The sequence below is a fragment of the Neodiprion fabricii genome, chromosome 5, assembly GCF_021155785.1.
Source record: "Neodiprion fabricii isolate iyNeoFabr1 chromosome 5, iyNeoFabr1.1, whole genome shotgun sequence".
Taxonomy (NCBI): domain Eukaryota; kingdom Metazoa; phylum Arthropoda; class Insecta; order Hymenoptera; family Diprionidae; genus Neodiprion; species Neodiprion fabricii.
The window spans coordinates 24,896,167-24,916,438 of record NC_060243.1 but is presented as its reverse complement, the minus strand read 5'-3'; the positions used below and the strand labels follow the sequence as shown (position 1 = coordinate 24,916,438).

The 20,272-nt window shown below is 36.5% G+C and overlaps 2 protein-coding genes and 1 long non-coding RNA gene across 7 annotated transcripts in view; 1 reads left to right on the top strand and 2 right to left on the bottom strand.

Moving 5' to 3' along the window:
* The window catches only part of LOC124182796 (E3 ubiquitin-protein ligase CBL), a 32,792-nt gene that overhangs the window by 5,266 nt on the left and 7,254 nt on the right, over nucleotides 1-20,272 (top strand). Inside the window, exons 2-5 of one of the 3 annotated variants that reach the window (XM_046570503.1) lie at nucleotides 18,875-19,021; nucleotides 19,170-19,442; nucleotides 19,533-19,755; nucleotides 19,944-20,108. In XM_046570503.1, coding sequence (XP_046426459.1) covers nucleotides 18,875-19,021; nucleotides 19,170-19,442; nucleotides 19,533-19,755; nucleotides 19,944-20,108 — 808 coding nt within the window. Of the gene's footprint in view, nucleotides 1-18,874; nucleotides 19,022-19,169; nucleotides 19,443-19,532; nucleotides 19,756-19,943; nucleotides 20,138-20,272 lie in introns of all 3 variants that reach the window. The other 2 variants (XM_046570504.1, XM_046570505.1) reach the window with 2 other exon arrangements.
* The window catches only part of LOC124182808, a 35,049-nt gene continuing 17,095 nt past the window's right edge, over nucleotides 2,319-20,272 (bottom strand). The window contains exon 2 of the long non-coding RNA XR_006870862.1: nucleotides 2,319-2,422. This is a non-coding gene — a long non-coding RNA (uncharacterized LOC124182808). The remainder of the gene's footprint in view (nucleotides 2,423-20,272) is intronic.
* LOC124182804 (probable phospholipid hydroperoxide glutathione peroxidase) lies at nucleotides 13,657-16,849 on the bottom strand. Of its 3 annotated transcripts, none has more exons than XM_046570520.1 (5): nucleotides 16,696-16,849; nucleotides 15,359-15,463; nucleotides 15,132-15,238; nucleotides 14,351-14,442; nucleotides 13,657-14,209 (listed from the first exon to the last, which is right to left on the bottom strand). In XM_046570520.1, the coding sequence occupies exons 2-5, from the start codon at nucleotides 15,445-15,447 to the stop codon at nucleotides 13,988-13,990; spliced, it is 510 nt and encodes a 169-aa protein (XP_046426476.1). In that variant the 5' UTR covers nucleotides 15,448-15,463; nucleotides 16,696-16,849; the 3' UTR covers nucleotides 13,657-13,987. The 3 variants fall into 3 exon arrangements, with proteins under 3 accessions (XP_046426476.1, XP_046426478.1, XP_046426477.1); XM_046570522.1 differs by having other exon boundaries at nucleotides 13,657-14,203; nucleotides 16,696-16,847; XM_046570521.1 differs by having other exon boundaries at nucleotides 16,569-16,708.

Below are 20,272 nucleotides of genomic sequence, written 5' to 3'. Positions count from 1 at the left end.
GCCTACGTTGAGCTGATCCCGCGAGAGTAGATAAAAAATAATCAGCCACGTACAATAGATTATACAGCCGAGAGCCGCGAGAGCTGAGCCGAGTTGAGAATTTTTTTTAAACCGATGCAGGATGATAATTACTGTCGGCTTTAATCAATTTCCACGATTTACAACGAAACTGAGAAAAAGAGAAAGAATAGTGTGTGAAGTAACAAAACGGAACAACGAAAAACACACGTATACGTATGAATTTGTATCTTTTCAGATTTTTTTTTTTTTTTTTTTTATTCGCCGCTGTGAATTTTACGTTTTCTCGTATCAGTAGAAAAATGAATTTGCGGAATAACGAGGAGCTCTTCTCACACGCGGCGTGTCAGGTTTGTACGCCGATTGAAGAGGAGGAACGGAATGAAACTCGTCGTTGCTGCGGGGGCGTGTAAATTAAAATTCGTCAACTCGAGCGGTGTCTTTATTTCTATTTTCGTACCGTATATAATACTTCAATTATAACGAGACTAATTAAGATGGAGTTAAGCAGCCTCGCGAGAGTTTAATCGTAACGATCCAACGGAAGCTATTCTAAATTAATGTGGCTGCTGACGACGAATGGTCAACAACGCCTTGTACGAGTTGTCGTATAAATTACTACACCGCACTTGCTGCAGCACAATATCCAAGTGTAACCCCTCAACTTTGGAGCGGTCAAAGTGTAAGAAAAATAACCGTGAATGAATTTAAAACGCCGCAAAACCCGAGAACGATAAAGTAATTACAGAAGAAATGAAAAATGAGCGAAAAATACCGTTATAGATGATTTACGAGAGCAAATTTTTTCCTATTAAAAAAAATCACTGTACATATCTCACGAGTTGTTTTACTTTTGTATTTCACTTCGAAATATTCTAATCCAAAAACCGATCAGTTTTTGGGTATTTTGAATTTTGATATGAAAATGAAAATACTTTTGTCAATGATTTTTATTTATTTATTTATTTTTTTTTTTTCACAAATAACGGGAAAAGCGGACAAAGTATTAAAATCGGTCACTTGGAGCCGATCGTTTTTTGCTGCTTTGCTAACTGATTGTGAGAAAGAATCTCTTGATAAATAATTGATGGCGTCGATCTGTACGTGACACTTATCGCGTACTTTGTATCCTTCCAACTTTTGTTATTATTGTTATTTCGTTACAGATACGATTCCGAGAAAAAATATTCGGCGTCTAGCGGAAGTGGTAACGCGGTTTACAAGATCAGTACCGACTTACTTCCTTCAAACAAACTCGAAATTATTCCAATATTATTCGTTGAATTTAGACGATGTTCGTCGGATACGATAAATTTTTCTTATCGTATCAAAATGTACAGGCAACTTATTTTCAAACACACATTTTTCACCAAGCCCAACCTCGTTATCTTAATTCTTATCGTTCTGCTTTTGTTTTTCACGTTTCCTTTCGATCATACGCATTGTATTGTACGAACAATACACACTACATTAATTCTCCGATTTTATATTACAATCACGGGATACGAAAGGAAGCAAAGAGAAAAAAACAAAGAATGGAAAAAAGATAAGCGACGCGGAATTTCTCATCGTCGTCGTCGTCGTCGTTGTCGGCGTCGATTGAAAATACAGTATATAACAAACGACGCTGTATGGATGTAAGGAGTAAATAGGATGTGAGAATGGGCCGATAGTTCGTCCATGAACGTAGCTCGGGGTGACGGCGACGATTATATTCGACTTCAGAGCTTCCGGCAAACGATCCCCGCGAACTTCCGGTCTATTTTAAGTCGCCGATCGCGCCCCGCTCTCCCAAAAACCGTAAGAGGGACATGAAAAAAAAAAAAAAAAACAAAAAAAACAGCAGTCTTTGCACGGTCGCGGCTTAAAAATAACAACAACAACAATAATAATAATAATAACGTAACTATTAAGGATATATATCCCGAGAATATAATACATGTATTCATTTATGAGCATGCAGTATGAAATTTATCAATTTCCTTCGTTGCCCGCAGAAACCGCTGGAAAAAACCATCACGTCCTTTTCACAACGGATTATATAAATTTATCAAGCAACAATCCCGGCGGTTGTGACGTCACAGCGTAAACCACGTTATCTTAACGTAATCGGGTTTGTCTTCCGTTTTGCAGTATAACGTTCGATGTATTGTGGCGTTCGAAAACCACCGTCCGTTGTTCGTTCGTAATTGAAGAGGTTAAAATTACGAAAGGCTGTACGTCATTTATTTTTTTTTATTTTTTTTTAAATTTTAAATTTAGTTTAGTCGAAAAAAAACAAGGGCACTTACAGTTTTTTAAAATTCTTTCCTTTACTTCTTGCTACGGGAAATCATTCAGAGATATCTTCACAGACTGACTGACTGACTGACTGAATCACCCTGCGTATAATTGCCTTGTTCTCCTGTAAAAAAAGATTTGCACGTATTAATGCACTTGAAAATTTTTATGAAGTTTGATCAAACATCCTGATACGAATTTTCCAATTATCTAAACGAGCTGTGATATAATTTCAAACAATTATCACATTGCATCGTTTTTGAATAACTTATTACTCGTCAAAATTTATTTGCGTTGCGAGGTCGAGTTGGTTGTTTATGTTTTTAATACCATAAAGAAAACAAGAAGTCACCAAAACGAAATTTTCGAAATCCAACTTGCGAGCAACGAAACATTTTTCTTTCCAGTTATCGAAGTGGAAAATTTTCGTTGGAGCCTGATTAAAAACTCTTACGCGATTAATTTTCGAACTATGAGATATTTGTTTCTTATCTTCCTTTTCTTTATTCTTTTCATTATTTTACTTGCCTAGCTCGGTCGTATTGAACGTCTTTTGATACTATTCTGACTTTACCATACATACACGATGAATTTCTAACGACCGAATGGTCCGTCGTCTGCTAATATAATAATTATCATCATTTTATTTTCTTTGTACACTTTATCCTTTCGTTAACTTTATTATTCACATATCATATACAGCTGCACGCGTTATGAATGAACGATAGGTAGTATATTTATAAATTGGATTATCGATCATGCTTTGCGGATTGATCAATTACGCTGGAAACGGAGTTTCTTGTCTAGTATTTCAAATCTTACGTCTACAACAATTTGGATCTAAAATTAATACGCAGATGAATAATACGTATCTGCGTTCACGTAAATAAGAACGCGAAATGAAACCACGGACGTTAATTTCACTTGAAAATTGTACAAATTGTACAGAGTTTGATTGATATTTATCACTTCCTCTGCTGATTTCGCCATTCTTTATACACATGTACTTTATACCAAGCCTGTTTATCATTAAGGCGGTCGAAAGTATGTAAAGGAATTTGGCCCGACTTAAAAAATTGTTTCTCTCATTGATATTTGATAACATTGTTGGTTTTTCTTCTCTACTATCGGCGAGTGTGCACATCCTCTTTTCCCTATCCAACGACGAATGCCTCCTTCTCTCCCGCTCCCATCCTCACCATCTCGTCGAGCCCACATCCGGATGCGAACCGAACCGGAAGGAAGGCAGATGACGTCACGATTAAAGTGAATCAAGTAACACGTGACTATCGCCCGTATTCATCGTGTCGCCTACCATAGCGACCTACGTTCCTCCTCGATCCCCTCTAAAGCCGCACATCCAACCATCCATCCGTGTATCTCATGCACGCCTTGCCACGATTCATTTTCAAATCACTCGTCTTACAGGTATAAAATACCATTGGTATATATTTTTCATACTTTGAGGATTTTAGCTAAAAATATTTAATTTATACCGTATATTAGGGTCAGCCAAAAAAAAATAACCTATCGAATCTATGATTTCAAAGGGACTTATTTACTGAGAAAAAATTCTCCCGTTTGGATTAATTGTTACCTCAATTTTAAGAGGTTTCGCTGGCTATTTTAAATTTCCCATTTACATAACGCGCAAAATAGCTTTTTTTATATTAACAATGATATTTGAACCGTTTGAGATGAAAAAAATTTCAAGGCACATTCTTGTAGGGTATTAAATTCTCTGAAAAAAAATATCCCCGAGTCGATTTTATAGACTCAAAAATTCGCATACTTACGGACCGTGAAAGTCGAAGAAAAGCAGAAATATGCAGTTTTAGGGCTCTAAGAATGAAAATATCCATACTAAATGAAAAAACTTGAACTAACAATGAAATGAAACAAGGTGTGCGAAAGATGTTGTTTTTAAACTAGATTCGTCAAAGGAGTAGAGTTTTAACTCATTTATTTATTTTTTGTTGCACTCTTGAACATTAATACTCTTTTTAATTGTTGATAAAACTTTGTTTTGTTACAATTAGGATATTGCCGGCGATGTAATTCCACTACTTGCAAAATAAATTGTTTTTGTTCTTCATTTTTCGTTACATTAAAGTATGAATATTAATTTCATAGTCGTTTCTATTAATCGTGACATACTCGAGATCGGGGAAATTTTATTGGCCTTTTGAAAATCTAATCGCTATAAATTTTAAATCTCCATTATAATCAGGTTCGCAGATCACTATCACCAGAGTTCCAGTTAAGCTTTCGTTAAGAAGATTGGTGAGTCGAAATTCGATACCTTTACGGTAGATAATTCGACGACAGAATAATTAAACGCAGCTAATTTATTAAATTTACGCGATTACAAGCTACGGCGATTTTTCGAAGAATAGGAGAAAAAGTATATCGTGAATTCGTAAGCTAGATCTTAGACATCGATTACTCTTTTCAAATCACCTTGCAATTGTTCAATATTTCATAGATTCGTTAGATTTCGCGGCTCAAATGATTAGGGAGGCTTCATAAATTCACCGAAACGGATTTCGTTTCAACCAACAGTAAATTTGACATCGCTGTTTTTTAAACATGACGAATATCAGTTTGATCTTGAAAAATTGAATATCTATCGGTAACGCGATGAAAAAAGAACCGTGTCTCAACGGGATTTTCCTAAATATAAGTCTGCTCAGGAAAAAAGATAAAAAAAAAAATTTACCGTTGTACGTGGAATGAAATTGAACGAATATATAAAATTTTTAAACCACTCAAAAGTGATTTGATCGAAGTCATTTTTTTTTCCCGGGATATTTAGGAAAATCTTCGTTCTATATAATAGCTTACGAATATGTGAATACGATGAATTACAAATATGTGCGTCTAATTGTATTAAAACAATCGATCGTTAAGGCGATGTTGTAACTGTAAAGAATATTATATCTTTTAGAAAAATATCACATAGCGATAGTGTAACAGCGGTGAATTATATCCTGTACAATATGGCGATTAATTTCGACTCGGCGGCCGTCCAGATTGGTTGCAAATAAATGATCAAAAACCTCATCAAACGCAAAAGTCTCTCTATCTCATCCCTAAACCCTCGCGCAAGGGCCGTGCAGTTTGCCGTTTAAAAATACTGACATTTTTACTACAATTTTAGCATAAATTTCGTCGCAGTACAATTTTTGATCAAAAAAAAAAAAAAAAAAAAAAAATCGGTTACCGTTAGAAATCAGTAAGGATTGTTTCTAATATCCAACAAAAATATCATCTTATGAGTCTATAGAGTAGATATTCTATGCCGGCTGTACCCGATTAGAATTTGACTTTTTAGTAAGTTTGTCACCAATAAACAATCCATACAAAATACTCCATTGACAATACAAATATCCTTATCAAATATTATCGTCAATGCCGATCGATTTCTCACACTCGTACCTTTTTTTACAAATAGTTAATCCGACGATCAAATATAATATGAATACCAAAAGTTGAATAAAAATGTGTATTATTACGTATCGAATAACAAACTTGACAAGTACTTGAGTGAGGCTTTAGGATTGAGATTGGAGACCTGTGCCTTTGACGATATTTCTATTCGTTTAATTGGAACCGATTCATCGAGTGTCCCGGTGAAATTTCGTAAAAGTTCCAAACAAGAACAATCGTAAGCAGTAGTAGCGACAACGCATCAGACACGGCTACGTATAATTTTTGTGTGCCTACCTGCGGATGTCGCACAACTTACTTCTCTCTCTCTCTCTCTCCGCCCCCCACCCCCATCTGTCTCGCATTCGTAATCGCCCCCGCAGTTTAGCACGCAACCGTAACGATGGGATAGGTCGACGAGATGCATTGCGGCGTTGGGCGTCACGACGACACCGATTTGCCAAAAATATGTATTACATGTATGCGTGTATGGATGTGTGTACGTATGTATGAAAAACGCGTCATCGTCGAGTCGTCGCGTCGTCTGCACGCGATCGCCACGAAACGCTGCTGCTGCTGCTGCTGGTTGCTGGTTGCTTGCAAGGCTGACATGTGTATTTATATTTATATTGCAAGATTTTTAGGTGCGGTGTGACGCGTTTGTCTTGTTGTACATTTAGATACGCGCCTATTTGGATTTTCGAGTTTAATGGAAAACGGCGAGGAAAAGGATATTAGGGAAATAGTTTCCGGTTTGCATCGAGGCCACGTGCAAAGCGTGAAAACGGATTCTGAACAACTCGAACTCGGTTTTATTCATATATGAGGCATTCCGTCCTAAACCGACCCACGGCTGATACTCAAAATGGGTAATTTTTTATATTTTTTTTTGATTTGCTTTTTTAATATAGTACAGAGTGTATAAAAAAACATCTTTACACTGATTCTTAGATATTTCGGATGACAAGTTTGTTTTTTACTGTTCCAGAAAACATGGAAAGCCAATTTTCGTGTGAATAGCGCCAATCGATTAGCTCCGATTTTTTTTTCTTCGTGAACTCGTTGTTTAAAAAGAAGAATTTTGAAACCAGTTTGGAAGTGAGCAAGCTTTTTGTTCATAAGCTACAGGCGAAACAAGTAATTGAAACATGTGAAAAAAAAAAACGAATCGAATATAAAATTTATTTATTTTTTAAATTTATATTTCACTAGATTTTTCTCACTTTTTAATTACTTGTTTAGCCTGTATTTTATATAAACCCAAAAGCTTGCCAACTTCAACCTTGCTTTGAAAATTGAAGTCAATCGATTGTAACTATTCGTTCGAAAATTGGGTTGTCGTCTTTTCGGGAGCAGTAAAAATTAAACCCATGGTAAAAGAAAAATATTAAACTTGGCGAAAGATGTGTTTTTTATCGTACACTCTGTATCATTCCTAAAAATAAAAATAAATAAAACCTCGTTGACGAAGGTTGTACCTAGGTAGATGGTTTTGCGGTGGAATGCCTCTTATGTACGTCATACAAATATGTCGCAACTTTACGGATAAAGATACCACGCGGCTAATTAAAGTGATGAAATGAATGAACCTAATGAGGAAAAGGGGAAACCAAGGAAAAAATATATGATAAAATATTTATCGTCGTCTCATTGTCAGTTAAATGTCGTCCGTAAAATTAGACGCAATAATTTTCCTACCACTTATATTCCGAATGTTAGTACACCTAGGTGGGTACAACAGAGAACGAAAATAGAGAACGTGAATGAGGATAACTGTATGCATATAATATGAGGCTCGATCTTTACGATGCAAGAATAGAATATGCGTGGGTTTCGGAAGTTGAAAACGACACGTTGAGAGTTTTATTTAAATATTTGTTTGAACAACAAACAAACAAACAAGAAGAAAAAAAGAAATTGTTTTTGTTGAAGACAATTTTCCATCGACGTTTCGTTTCGGAGAAAAAATAACACGAAGAAACAAACAGATTCCGAGAAAAGATCATAGATAAAATAACTACGAAATTATTCGGCTACACCCGATTAATCATACGAGGATAAAGTTGGTTAGCAAATTTTTTCGGAAAACTTGTGATTTCGCAGATTCAGAATGATCTCTAAAATTCCGTGTAAGGGGTAATGAAAAAGAATATATTTATGCTGTACAAAACTCAACGTCTTCGAAGTAACATCTTAAAGATCTAATAACTACGACAATTTATTGTTTTATAATATATTGTTACGGTAAAGTTATTGTAAGTCCAACCGCGCGATTGATCAAGAAATAAATTTTTCTTTGCTGCTTTTCAGTCTTTTTCAAAAAATTTCACGAGATTGAAGTTAGTAACGTGTAAACGAATCATCGGAACGAAGGTGATTGTTTTGAAAATTTAGAACAACTTTGAAGAAATTCAGTTTCCGAAAATCGGACTCAACTTCAGACAATCCTATAATTAAGTTACGATAAAACAATTTCTCGCTACCATAAATCATAATTTATTCATTGTCGTTACGAAGTTCGACGTATCGCGAAGTTCTCAGAACGGACGAATGGTGAGCAGTAATGAGATTTTCCAAAAATTCAAACGTCACAATATACTCCGAGAACACTTCTCTTACAATCAGAAAAGAATTGGAGAACATGAAGATGGGATTTTCGAAATGTTCGATAGCGAAAAATCCCGTTTCCACATCGGATCCGAGCCCCGATAGAAGAGCTTAGCCAACGATTCATTCATCGGAACAGTAGTTCATTCATACCTCCGTCCCTGAATTCATTCATTCGACGTCGTCGCTGCTCGACGTTTAAACTATTTTTCTTTCATTGACCGATATCGGGAACACCGATACAGCGCATAGGCGTTGCTGGGGGCACCGGCTTCGTTACGCGGCTGCTTGTCGTTCCATTGCACGCACAGATGCACGGACACGTGTGCATGCGACACAGTTACGTTGTTCAGTTTTACAATTAGTTTGCGTAACGCATGGTGATGCGATACACGCGGCACGTATGTACACTTGGGGACAATGAATCTGAGACGGCTGATTTTTTACACCAGTCAGTTACGTTGGCAACACGGAGAAACCTACAGCGCCACGGTCGGCCGAGCGCGGAACTAACTCAGTCTCAATAAACGTAACGCAATCCATGACCGTCGAATATAACCTAAGAATATCGCGGGGATAATGACTTGTTGGATTGGCACGTATTCTAAGGTTAGATATTCGACGGTCATGGGTTACGTTACGTTTATTGAGACTGAGTTAGTTTCGCGCTCGGCCGACTGTGGCGCTGTAGGTTTCTCAGTGTTGCCAACGTAAATGTCTAGTGGAAAAAATTAGCCGTCTCGGATTCATTGTCACCAAGTGTACTTACGTACACACGTATATCCTGACTTGCGCAATTTTCCTTCACACTTACCATTCTTTGCAAGTAATTGTGCGTTCCATTCAAAAAACCTATGACTCGAATTACCGGAAGAGGATGAAAGCTAATTTTTTTTGTCCCTTAACTTTTTTTTGATCAATAAAATATATCGAAATGTAATCTCTGCTAGAAACGAACTTTCTTAAAATCAGACTGTATATATTTATTCTCAATTTATTCGAATCCTACGATAACCGAATAATTTTCTTTAAAAACAACTAAATATTATCGTTATAAGTTTCTGTCTACGTAAATCTTGAGCTAAATGAACCTGACGCGAGGAAGGAATTTAAAAAATATAATAGAAGTAAAAATGAATACGGTGCGAAAATATTTGTACGAAAATTTAACAAACATCCTGAAAATTCCAACTCAACGACGATACGAAGTTTCAAGTTTCACAACGAAAATACGCAACGACGTTTCTTCTTCTTCTTTTTTCTTCTACTACGCAGTTAAGTTGCGGAATACATCGAACGACACTGCGTAAAAGTGTTTTCATTGAAAATTTCTACACTTCGACTATAAAATAAACACAAGGAGTTTCCTTTTTTACCTTCTCATCTGTTTCCATCATACGCATTTGTTATTCCTTCGCGTCTAGGTATGTAGCGAAATAATGAAAATGAATGGGTATGTGATATAATTACGCTTTTAGTATCAGGCGAGGTCGGGATCTGACGGAATGAAGCAACGAATGAAAGCGAGAGACAGAAAAAGGAAAGGAAAAAGAAAAGGAACGAGAACTATGAAAGAGGAAATGGCTATATGTATGAAAAAAATGGTAGACTACGGTCAAGTTTAAACTATATCGGTGTATAAAAACGGTTTCTCTATAATCTTGTTGCTGCACCCTGTTTTACGCGAGAGCTGCCAGCCGAGCTTTCCAGACCGGAAGTGACTCACGGTCAGTGTCCGGAGCTAAAGAAACTCGACTTGCGCTTAACATCCGTTCGTAATTGTATCAAATTTCTTTGGACTCGTTTCAATTTATTATCGTCTCAAGCGTGCTTGGATATTTAATTTTATTTAACATTTGTAGCAAAAAAAAAAGAAAAATGAACAAAATATCTCTTTCACAGGATTTTATTCGTTGATAATGCCGGACAGATAATCCCTGTTCTGAAACAACAAAAAAAAAAAAAAAATACAATCGATGTTCAGATCTGTACACGGTATATATATGTATACCATACAAACGCGAAACAGTGCTCACATTGTATTGATTTCTTTTGGTTAATAAACAAAACAAAAAAAAAAACATGTGTTTCTCACGCAGCCGACGATCATGAGAACCGTGTCAAGTCTGTAAAACATTTTTCTATACAAACCGTATGATCAATATCATCGTTCATCCGTCGTTAAACTCGAATGTAAAGCAACGCGTTTCACTCTTTATTTTTATTATAATATTTTTCCTTCGAACGTCGAAAGACCGTCAAATGACGTTTCTTGAGGCAAGACTTCGTTTGCTTGCTCGGAAAGAAGAAGCGTAAATTCTATGAATGGAGGCGGCGGCACGACCGGATCAGCCGACAAGCAAGGACGACTAATTATAGCGCTAGTATCTCTCTCTTACGTCGAAGCGTATGTTAAAAGTTACACTTACACCGCGCGTCGTCCGTGGTGAAAATATAAGCGGCCGGAATACAGATTCCGCTAACTGCACAAATTTTCATAGATTATATATGCGTTATTGTACAGCTGCCGACTCGTCGTTAAACTTAACGCTGTATATCGAAAGCGAAAGAATAATCGTCATTTGTTTTCAGTATTTGTAGTGGAGAATTCAAAAAAGGTTGCGACGAGACAAAAAAAAGATAAAAAAAGGAGAGAGAGAGAACAAGTGTTTTTTTAACTCTTCTCTAATTATTTTGTGTTCGTAATATGGACGTCGAAAGATTGACCTTTGAAAAGTTCTTATATTCCTAATATCTGGTTTCTTATTGTTACGACGTAAAAAAAATCCGGGACGATTTTTCTGGACGATTTAATTGCCTGCAAGATTATGTCCGTAGGTGTAAAACCGTATTCGAGTGATTTATATTGGAAAATTCGCGCAATCTAACGGGAATAAGTATGTTTTTGACAAATCGTTCAAATATAAAAAATAACAAAACCAAGTCACATTATACTTCGGAAGAATTTTTTCGTACAAAAGAAAAACAAATTTTTAAACCCTCCTTCCAGTAAAAAAAAAACACTGCTCTAATCCGAAACCGTCTTATAACTATTTGCATTATAGACAAATAAAAATCTTTTATACTTTACGTGCTATTTTTCGTCGTTTCCCGGCTTAAACCGCGTTCGATGATCAGTATCGTTGTTGTTATAATTACCTGACGGTGCACCAGCCAAACGGCGGCACAGGGCGAGGGGGGGGGGGGGCAGAAAGGAGGTGCTCAATCGATAATACAGATAACCTCTTGCAGTAACTGCTGTATAACCACAAGAAGGCGGAAAAAAACTCGTTCAATTCGTTCGCTTTCAGCAGCAATTGATCACCCCGGCTTTAGCCCCGCAAGAACGTAATCGCTTACCTTCAACTATTTCTATTTCTCCCAAAACGGAACGATTTGAAAAGACATTTTTTACAGTTTCTTCTCTCTTCAAGGTCTCATATAATACGGACACAAATACGGCGGTGAATTGAAGCAATTAGATCAATTGGTCTTGATTATTGTACGAAGACGTAACATAATCAGCTATCACGTAATCTGATGAGTTTTAGTCACAATTTTGTCAAATATGCAGATTTTTCAATCTATTTGCAAGTCGACAACGTTTCAAGAAGCTCCTCGTTCTACAATTTACTATTCGCGAATGCTTATTAATTCTTTGTGTCATGGTGGGAAGTGGGTATTCTTATCACCTATTTTATATCTATTTTTTTTGTATATTTAGAGAAGTTTGAAAGCATATTTCTTTGCTAATTTACTAATAGGTTTTCAATACTCGAGAGTAATGATTGCGATATAATGTAAATTATTGTTGTTAGAAACAAATTCATTGAAAAAAATCACGAAAATTGAAGGAATAATTACTTTCCGAGAAAGTTACTCCTCTGCACATGTACATGTTTTACATAAATTATAAGTTTTTGGGGTCGCTCGTTAAACGTATGATTTGACCGTATTCGATCAAATTTGAAATTTTCGCCCGCCATATTGGATGCGCCATCTTGAATTTTTTAAATCTGATTTCTGATTCGTAATCAGCCACCCGAAAAACCATAGAATACTATCTTGTTACAGACGTTGACTCAGCACAATAATGTTTGACTCAAAGGATTAAACCACTCGAAATGAATGATGCACATATTTTGATCAACGATGTCAAAGTTTAAGCGTTGACGTTGAATTTTTTATCGTTAGTGTATAACGTCGTACTTTTGGGAAAAATTGTTATTTGGCAACTTGAGGAGTTTCTAAAATTGAGTAAATTGTGTATTACGATACCCTATCCACCAATATTTTACGATTTCCCCTACATGCTTCAAAATAATTCTAAATTAAATCTTACTTGAAAACTTGGATCAATATCCGATAGTATGTATTCTTTCTGACAAATCTGTATGGCGGATAAATCCGAAAGCCTATAAAAGACGCCAAGGTACGACGAATCATTTCTCGCGTTTAAATCGTTCTTTGCAATGTCGCCGGCAGCTGTAACAGCAGTAGGTCATTGAGTTTGCAAGCAAGGCGAAGCGTGGAGAGACAAGACGCAGGTTGCAACTGGAAAAAGACTTCCGTTGGTGGAACGGGAAGAAGACGAGCCATCGTTCAATACTTGAACGAGAGCCGAAGACCGAGAATCGAGACTGAGGAGATTGAAAGAGAGCATCTCAACAGTCGTTTTCAATACGTTAAACTTTCTTTTTTTCCTTTTCATGTAAATGAAAATCGAAACAAACCACCTTCGATTTGTTTTGTTCAATCTTTTATACGTTTCCGGGATATATTCCAATTTCTTTTTCTCGTCCGTGATCGTTTGTGTTGTTCGATCCTCATCGGAAGCTTTGATCGTAAATTATTTCCTATTCGTACTCCACTGTGATTCGCGTAGCTGGCCAGAGGCTCGTCCAAACTTCCTCCTCTTCTCTCCTCTCGTCTCTCATCGCCAATAGTTAATCTTATCAATTTATGTCCTCCTCCTGCTTTTCGTATCTTATCGCTTTAAAGCATATTGGGAACAGTATTTATTCCGTGTATACAACTCTCGCGCTTTAAACGACATCGCGGTTATTCCATACCCTGCATATCTTTGTGCAACCTTTTTTTCATTTTTCCACTAATCACAACGCCTCTTCTCAAATTTAATATAAAAACGATTTTTCAATACCATTAGTCACATCGTATCTCAATTTTCAGAATACGCGTCGTATCAAATTTCATGTATAAAACACTATATAATATCTCTAAAGCGATTCTGATATACGATTATCGGAATTAAATTTTAACGCTTTGTAAATTGGTTTAGGTTGGGTAAAATAAGCAAACGTGATCAATTAATTCTGTATTATTTATGTTAAACAAACAGACCTAAGTAACTACTAATAATCAAAAATCATCGTGGTTTCGTGAATTTTTAAGTAAGTTTTTGTTCACTTTTTGTAACGTTGTTTTTGTTCTTCTTGTAATGTTTTTACGCCGTTTTATTTTTCTCTCGTTTTTCAGTTGTTTGTGCATTGTAAATAAATATCGTCTTTATCATCTAATTTGAAACCTATATTAGCCAACTGTTGGACATAATAAACAACGTGACATTTACTGGGCATAGCGCGTGACAAAATTTGACTGTTTCAACGTGTGTATATAATTAAAATGTCATGCCTTACAAATATTTCTCGATATGCGAGGATAATTTGCTCGGATCTACGTTGGGTCCGTGTCTCTCTACGACTTTGCCCTCCTTGTCGACGATGAATTTTGTGAAATTCCATTTGATGAAACTCCCAAGAACTCCCCCCTGCTTATGCTTCAAATACTTCCAGAGAGGATGAGCATTGTCTCCGTTAACGTCGATCTTTTCAAACAGGTCGAATTTCACCTGAAACTTACGATGCGAATCAGAGAAAATTCTGCTTCCGATACTGAAATCTCCCAATTATCGTCAACCCCTGCCTTCATCTGGCGCTGACCAATTCGATGCTCAAGTTATGTTTGTTTTGCGACTATTGAAATATAGTTGAACTACCTTTTGACGATCAGCAAAACTGCAAATCTCGTCACTGCCTCCGGGTTCTTGTCCGTTGAATTGGTTGCATGGAAAGGCCAGGATGCTTAGACCTGTACGACAATAGATACGTATGATTCGAATGTTGTGCTATGAGAGAAATACGCCACGTTCCAAAGAATTGATAATTCAACTGTGAGTCCACTTTGATTTCTAATGCGCAAATGCCGCTGGATCTTTGGAGATAAAAATTCTCACGAATATATAGGAAATACACGCGAAACCACCAATTATGCCATAAATGTACTTCTGGACAATGCAGAAACCATCGTTAACTGATAAAATAAACCAATTTTTTCATCATCTTTTTTCAGAAATTGAACAGAATTTTGAAAATTCGGTTACACTTTATGCGGTACTTCTTACGTGTGGGGTTACAGTGACTTGAAATGACATCGACGATTTGAAATGACATCATCCATGATATAGCAAAATTATTTCGAATGACTGTATTTTACCACTGTCTGGTTTCACACATTGATGTTAGATCAAAATAGTCAACGACTAATCTAATGAGAGATGGTCGCTGTTTTGACTTTCATCGATTATCAATGACATTGAATAATTTAAATTTGCTCTTATATGGAAAATTAGTCATTTAGTGGTAAGTTTTCTGTCTCTTTGTATTCGTGTTCTGATCCCATTATCGCGTTTGCGCATATATTTATAACGGTACTTCCATTATCATAGTAGTTGATATTATTATTCCTGTTCTTCACGTCGTTTATATTCACATATTTACCCTTCTCATTGTATTGATCGTGTAGTTCGTTAAGTTCTTTATAGTTTGTTGCAGTCAAACCGCACTTCGAAGCAACGTTCACAATCAATAACACCCTCCCAGCGTACCTGAAGTAGAATAATTTATCATTAAAAAAAAAAAAACCAACAACTGTACTCGTGTTCTAGTAGAGGTTTATTTCCGATTTTTGTAAATTGCTTGTCAATTTTTTCCATTCATTAACTTACTTTGACAAAGGTACATCCTCATCTTTGATCGATTTCGCGGTAAAGTCGTGGACAGACTTTGCCGCCTTGTAATCGGTGTTTCCGCTCATTGCTAATAACGATTATCTGAAAAATGTATACACTTGTGGATCATCGATCACACGAAACTATATCTTATCACTGCCGGTATTATTCGTTGCGTTTGTAAAAATTGATATCTGATACGTATCCAGAAACTGTAGTCCAGTCGTTATATCCAAATAATCGACTTGAAAGTACAATAATTATATCGCAGAATTTTTCTTCGCGGCGCCCGATATAATTATTGTACATTGAAAAGACTACAATGACTGGACTACTGTGCGATAACGACGACAATGTATTACTACGTGACTTGTAAGGAATTCAATTTGCTTCGGCTGAGCCATCTCGCGGACCGTATTTCAATTATGACTTGTTTCTTCTCTCTATTATTTGCCTTGTGTCATACACGAGGTGCGTTTCACGGATAAAGTTTGCGTAATAGTTTCACAGATAATCTTTTATCTTTCTCACAGAGTAAATTATATTTAGTCTCAAATTTATTTCAAGGTTATTAATTTTAAGTAATTCGCAACGTAACGATGTATTTTAAAAAAAAAATATCATAATACTACAACTTTAGGATTGTCTGAAATTTGATAAACAACATGTAACAAAACGAGATGTACCCATACTTTGAATAGTTAGCCACTTAAAGTCCTTGAAAATATAAAAAATAGTAATTTTTAGTTTAAATATTTGGTTAAGTTAACGTGACGGAGTTCTAACTCATAGATAATTTCTTTACATTTCAAAAACCAAAAATTAACGCATTTTACAAAATTCAATCGCGAAACGAAACGGCGGGAAAACTTTATTACGAATCAGCAGAATATTGTATCATTTGGGCAAAATTTCCGCCGGCTCGTTATTAAACCTCTCTGTTAAACAAACAGCAATCCAACAATAAGAAATGACCGCGGGCTCAATGCTAAAAATATATTTATCAAAAACTACGGATCATAGAGTTGACCAGAAATGAGGGAACAGAATTAAAAAAAAACAAATAAATATCGGTCGGTCGTTAATTGGCAAAATGTCGAATACTTGAGTTAGCCTATATCCCGCCAATGCTTGCAATAATTGCAGTAGGTTATCATCGAACGAACCAAATGATTAGGTTGCGTGACGTAATTAAAAAAAAACTTACGTTTAATTCCCTTCAGAAATTGAAAACAAAGTTGTCACCAATCGTACACCCAAAGGCGAAATGCGACAGCAGAGCCAGATATATAGTTTATGCGTACGTATGCACGTACGCTCGTGACAAATCCTACCTTTATATGTATTTCCAACGTTCGCGGGAGACGCGATAGAAACCGCAGAGTAACGATGACGATGAGCGAATGATCGATGGTTCGGTCGGGTGGGTGGCAGCTTCGTCGACAAGTTGAAACCGTCAACTCGCCGCTATAGCAACTTTCTCCCGCCTGATGCGTCATAATTACAGACTTAAAACTTGCGAGCCTGCGTGCATACCACGAAGTAAGAGGGAAGGAGACCGAACTTTGCCGGGGCCGCATCCCAAAAGTAGGATTAATTTTCCAGCGATAAGTGAGCAGTTCGCTGCGAAAAATAACCGAGATGACGAGTCACGCATGCGCAGTACGACTTAGCTGCGTCCTTGTCTCTCTCGCATAAAGTGCGAGTGAGACAGTTTTGTTGTTGTGACAGCAAGTTCATGAGGTTATGGTGCGTAATAATTTCTTGGCATAATGGTAGAATCACAAATATCGCTTTATTATTTGCAAAAAAGAAACGTGAATAGAGATAATTTTCTATTCGTCAACGATCGCCCCGACACTATCAAATAAAACATGGTCATTGGCTACTTGGCGTTAAGCATGGCCGAACGTCTCCCCCCCCTCTCCGCCGCCCTCGTTGCGACCGTTACATTTTCCGTCGCTATTATCGAGCGGGAAGTTCGATCGCGGGAAGGTAATCAAATATTTAAACGATCGTTATACTTACGCTGCGCGCGTCGGGTTCGTGACGTTGAAAATTATTTCACACGCTCACGAGACGTCAAGTATGCTAATGATTCCCCGTAAATTTTTTTACCCCGTTCTAATGTATTCGATTAGGTCAAAACCATGACGTTGTTTTTTCACTGATGTGCGTGGGGAATTCCATGTGACCCCAAGGAATGTCTAACCCTCGACGTTTTTGATTTGCGTTCAAAAATTTTTGGTGCAATTTTTCCTACTCTGAAAGAGTACTTTGAATTTTTTCAGATTTTTTGTTCAACTGGTTAATTGTTTATAAATGTTGAGATTGATTTTGCAAAGGATCTTTTTTCAAATTCTCAAGAAATTCTCAAAAACTGTATTTTCTTCTGAAAACATTTTAAAAACCGGCTCGTGTGGGGTCGATTTCTTTTTATATTTTATTTTAGCTGTTTTAATTTTTTTGATTAAAGTTTTAGTTTGTGTAAACGATTTGAAATTTCTCAAAAAATTCTCGAAACTTCTATTTTGCACTTCGAACACTTCTAGACCGATTTCATTATAAAGTTGATGAAAAAAAATTAAATGTCCTAAAGAATAGGCAAAAATATCTCCATAATGGAATCAGTCTAGAAATGTTGTTAGTGAAAAATAGAAGTTTTGAGAGTTCTTCCTGAATTTTAAGATCATTTAAACCACATTTTAGTTGACCAAAAAAATTAAAAGCACCGAACAAAAAGTGAAAAAAATCAAACCACCATGGATCTTGAAATGTTTAAAATAGAAAATACAGATTTGCAGAATTTTAAGCCAGATCCTTTTCAAAATCACTTTAAATATTTGTAAATAATTGGCAGTTGAGTAAAAAATGTAAAAAAATTGAGGGTACGGTTTCAGAGTTGGGACAATTGCAGAAAATTTTTTTAAACAAAATCAGAAATGGCAAGGGTCAGATATTGGTCGGGTTCAGATAGAATTCCCCACATGTATATTTGCTAACTGGTTTTGAAAATCATTTCCTTTGTTAGGTGTCTAACTGGTAAAAAAAAAGTGCATTATATGTATAATACTTATGACTACTTTAATTATTTTAAGGGAAAGTCAGGGACTACCCCTAATTTTTATGAATTTGAAGCTGGTAACGTTACTGTAACGATGCATGTTTAAGAATAATCGTTGCTTCGCAACTTTTGGATTGTCTAAAATTTAGTACAACCATACACAAAAAAAACATACTCGTAGTTTGTTAAACAAACTCCTTGAGTGTCTTTCTAAAATTGCAGGGTAATAAATTTTTACATAATTGTGAGTTGAGAGGTATGAAGAATGTGTTTTGAAAACACCTGAAGTAGTATAAATTCTGTTCATGACGAGATATTGGAAGAAATGTGCAATAACTGTTGGACCATTCTGTATACTTGTAATAATCTTAATATATCTTTAAGTTCATGTTAAACATTTTTTTGATACACCCTGCAGCGAGCTTATCCTTGTTTATGTTTTGTTACAGCACCCTGGTTCCTTGGAAAGTGTTCAGGCACGAATTGAACCAAGTTCATCCTATCAGTTCTGGACTAGAAGCAATGGCACTGAAATCTACCATAGATCTCACTTGTAACGACTATATATCGAATTTTGAATTTGATGTTTTTACTAGGTGAGTGTCGTTATGTTATCCAAGAATGTATCATCCCTCTCCGATTCAAATTATTCCTTCCTCTGTTTCTCTAGTGTCGCATTTACTACAAAACTGTCATGGAAACGATTCGCTCTTTAAAAATCATTAATTTTCATTTCTTCTACAGATTATTTCAGCCTTGGTCAACGCTGTTACAAAATTGGCAGACGTTGGCTGTAACGCACCCTGGGTACGTGGCATTTCTGACGTACGACGAGGTCAAAGCAAGACTGCAAAAGTATTGTATATCAAAACCAGGCAGTTACGTATTTCGACTGAGTTGTACGAGGCTAGGACAGTGGGCCATAGGCTACGTTACTTCGGACAGTGACATACTCCAGACGATACCTCACAACAAAAGCCTGATTCAAGCGTTGCTCGACGGCTATCGGGAAGGCTTGTAAGTATCTTCTAGAGGCTCAAAAGTTAAATTTTTGACGACCTTGATGAATTGGGTCACCTCTGAATAACATGATTGTTTTGTTCCCAGTTATTTGTATCCGGACGGAAGAAACGTTAATCCAGATTTAACGTGGGCGGTTCAACCCACTCCGGAGGAACACATAAAAGTAACCGCTGAACAGTACGAACTCTACTGCGAAATGGGTAGCACGTTTCAGCTGTGTAAAATATGCGCGGAACACGACAAAGATGTCAGAATAGAACCCTGCGGTCATCTCCTCTGCACTCCGTGCCTCACAGCCTGGCAGGTAGCAGTACCTTAATCCAATTTCTTAGTATTCCAATCAATCGATAGCAGAAGTCAAAATTATTATGATCAAGTCAAATCCAACGAAATCTTGCATGAAGTTTCACAAAATCCAGTTAAACTGTAACGTGTGTAGTGACAAATAAATCATTGTCTCTACGCAGTTATGTAAATGTGAATCTAAAATTTCAGGATTCCGAGGGTCAAGGATGTCCGTTTTGTAGAGCTGAGATCAAAGGGACTGAACAAATAGTTGTGGATCCTTTTGATCCACGAAGAACTCATCGACCTGGGGCACATTCGGCGTCGGCAAGCAACGCTTCAACGCCAACGCGGGATCTTGACCCAGACAACGAGGTATCCGACTAGGAGTAGCATCTACCCAAGTAATTAGCGCGTTATTCCGCTTTATGAAAGAATGAAACTAGAAAACAAAAGATATATATATACATATACATATATGTATATATATGTGTATATATATATATATTAAAAGAAAAAAGGAAAAGAAAAGCAAAGTT

Bases quoted from the DNA above. Each gene is read 5' to 3' on its own strand.
- LOC124182804 (XM_046570520.1), bottom strand. From the start codon at position 15,447: ATGAGCGGAAACACCGATTACAAGGCGGCAAAGTCTGTCCACGACTTT. The intron at 15,239-15,358 runs GTAAGTTAATGA...ATTCTACTTCAG, and splicing joins GAGGATGTACCTTTGTCAAA to GTACGCTGGGAGGGTGTTAT. The intron at 14,443-15,131 runs GTAAATATGTGA...ATTGTCGTACAG, and splicing joins CGATCAATACAATGAGAAGG to GTCTAAGCATCCTGGCCTTT.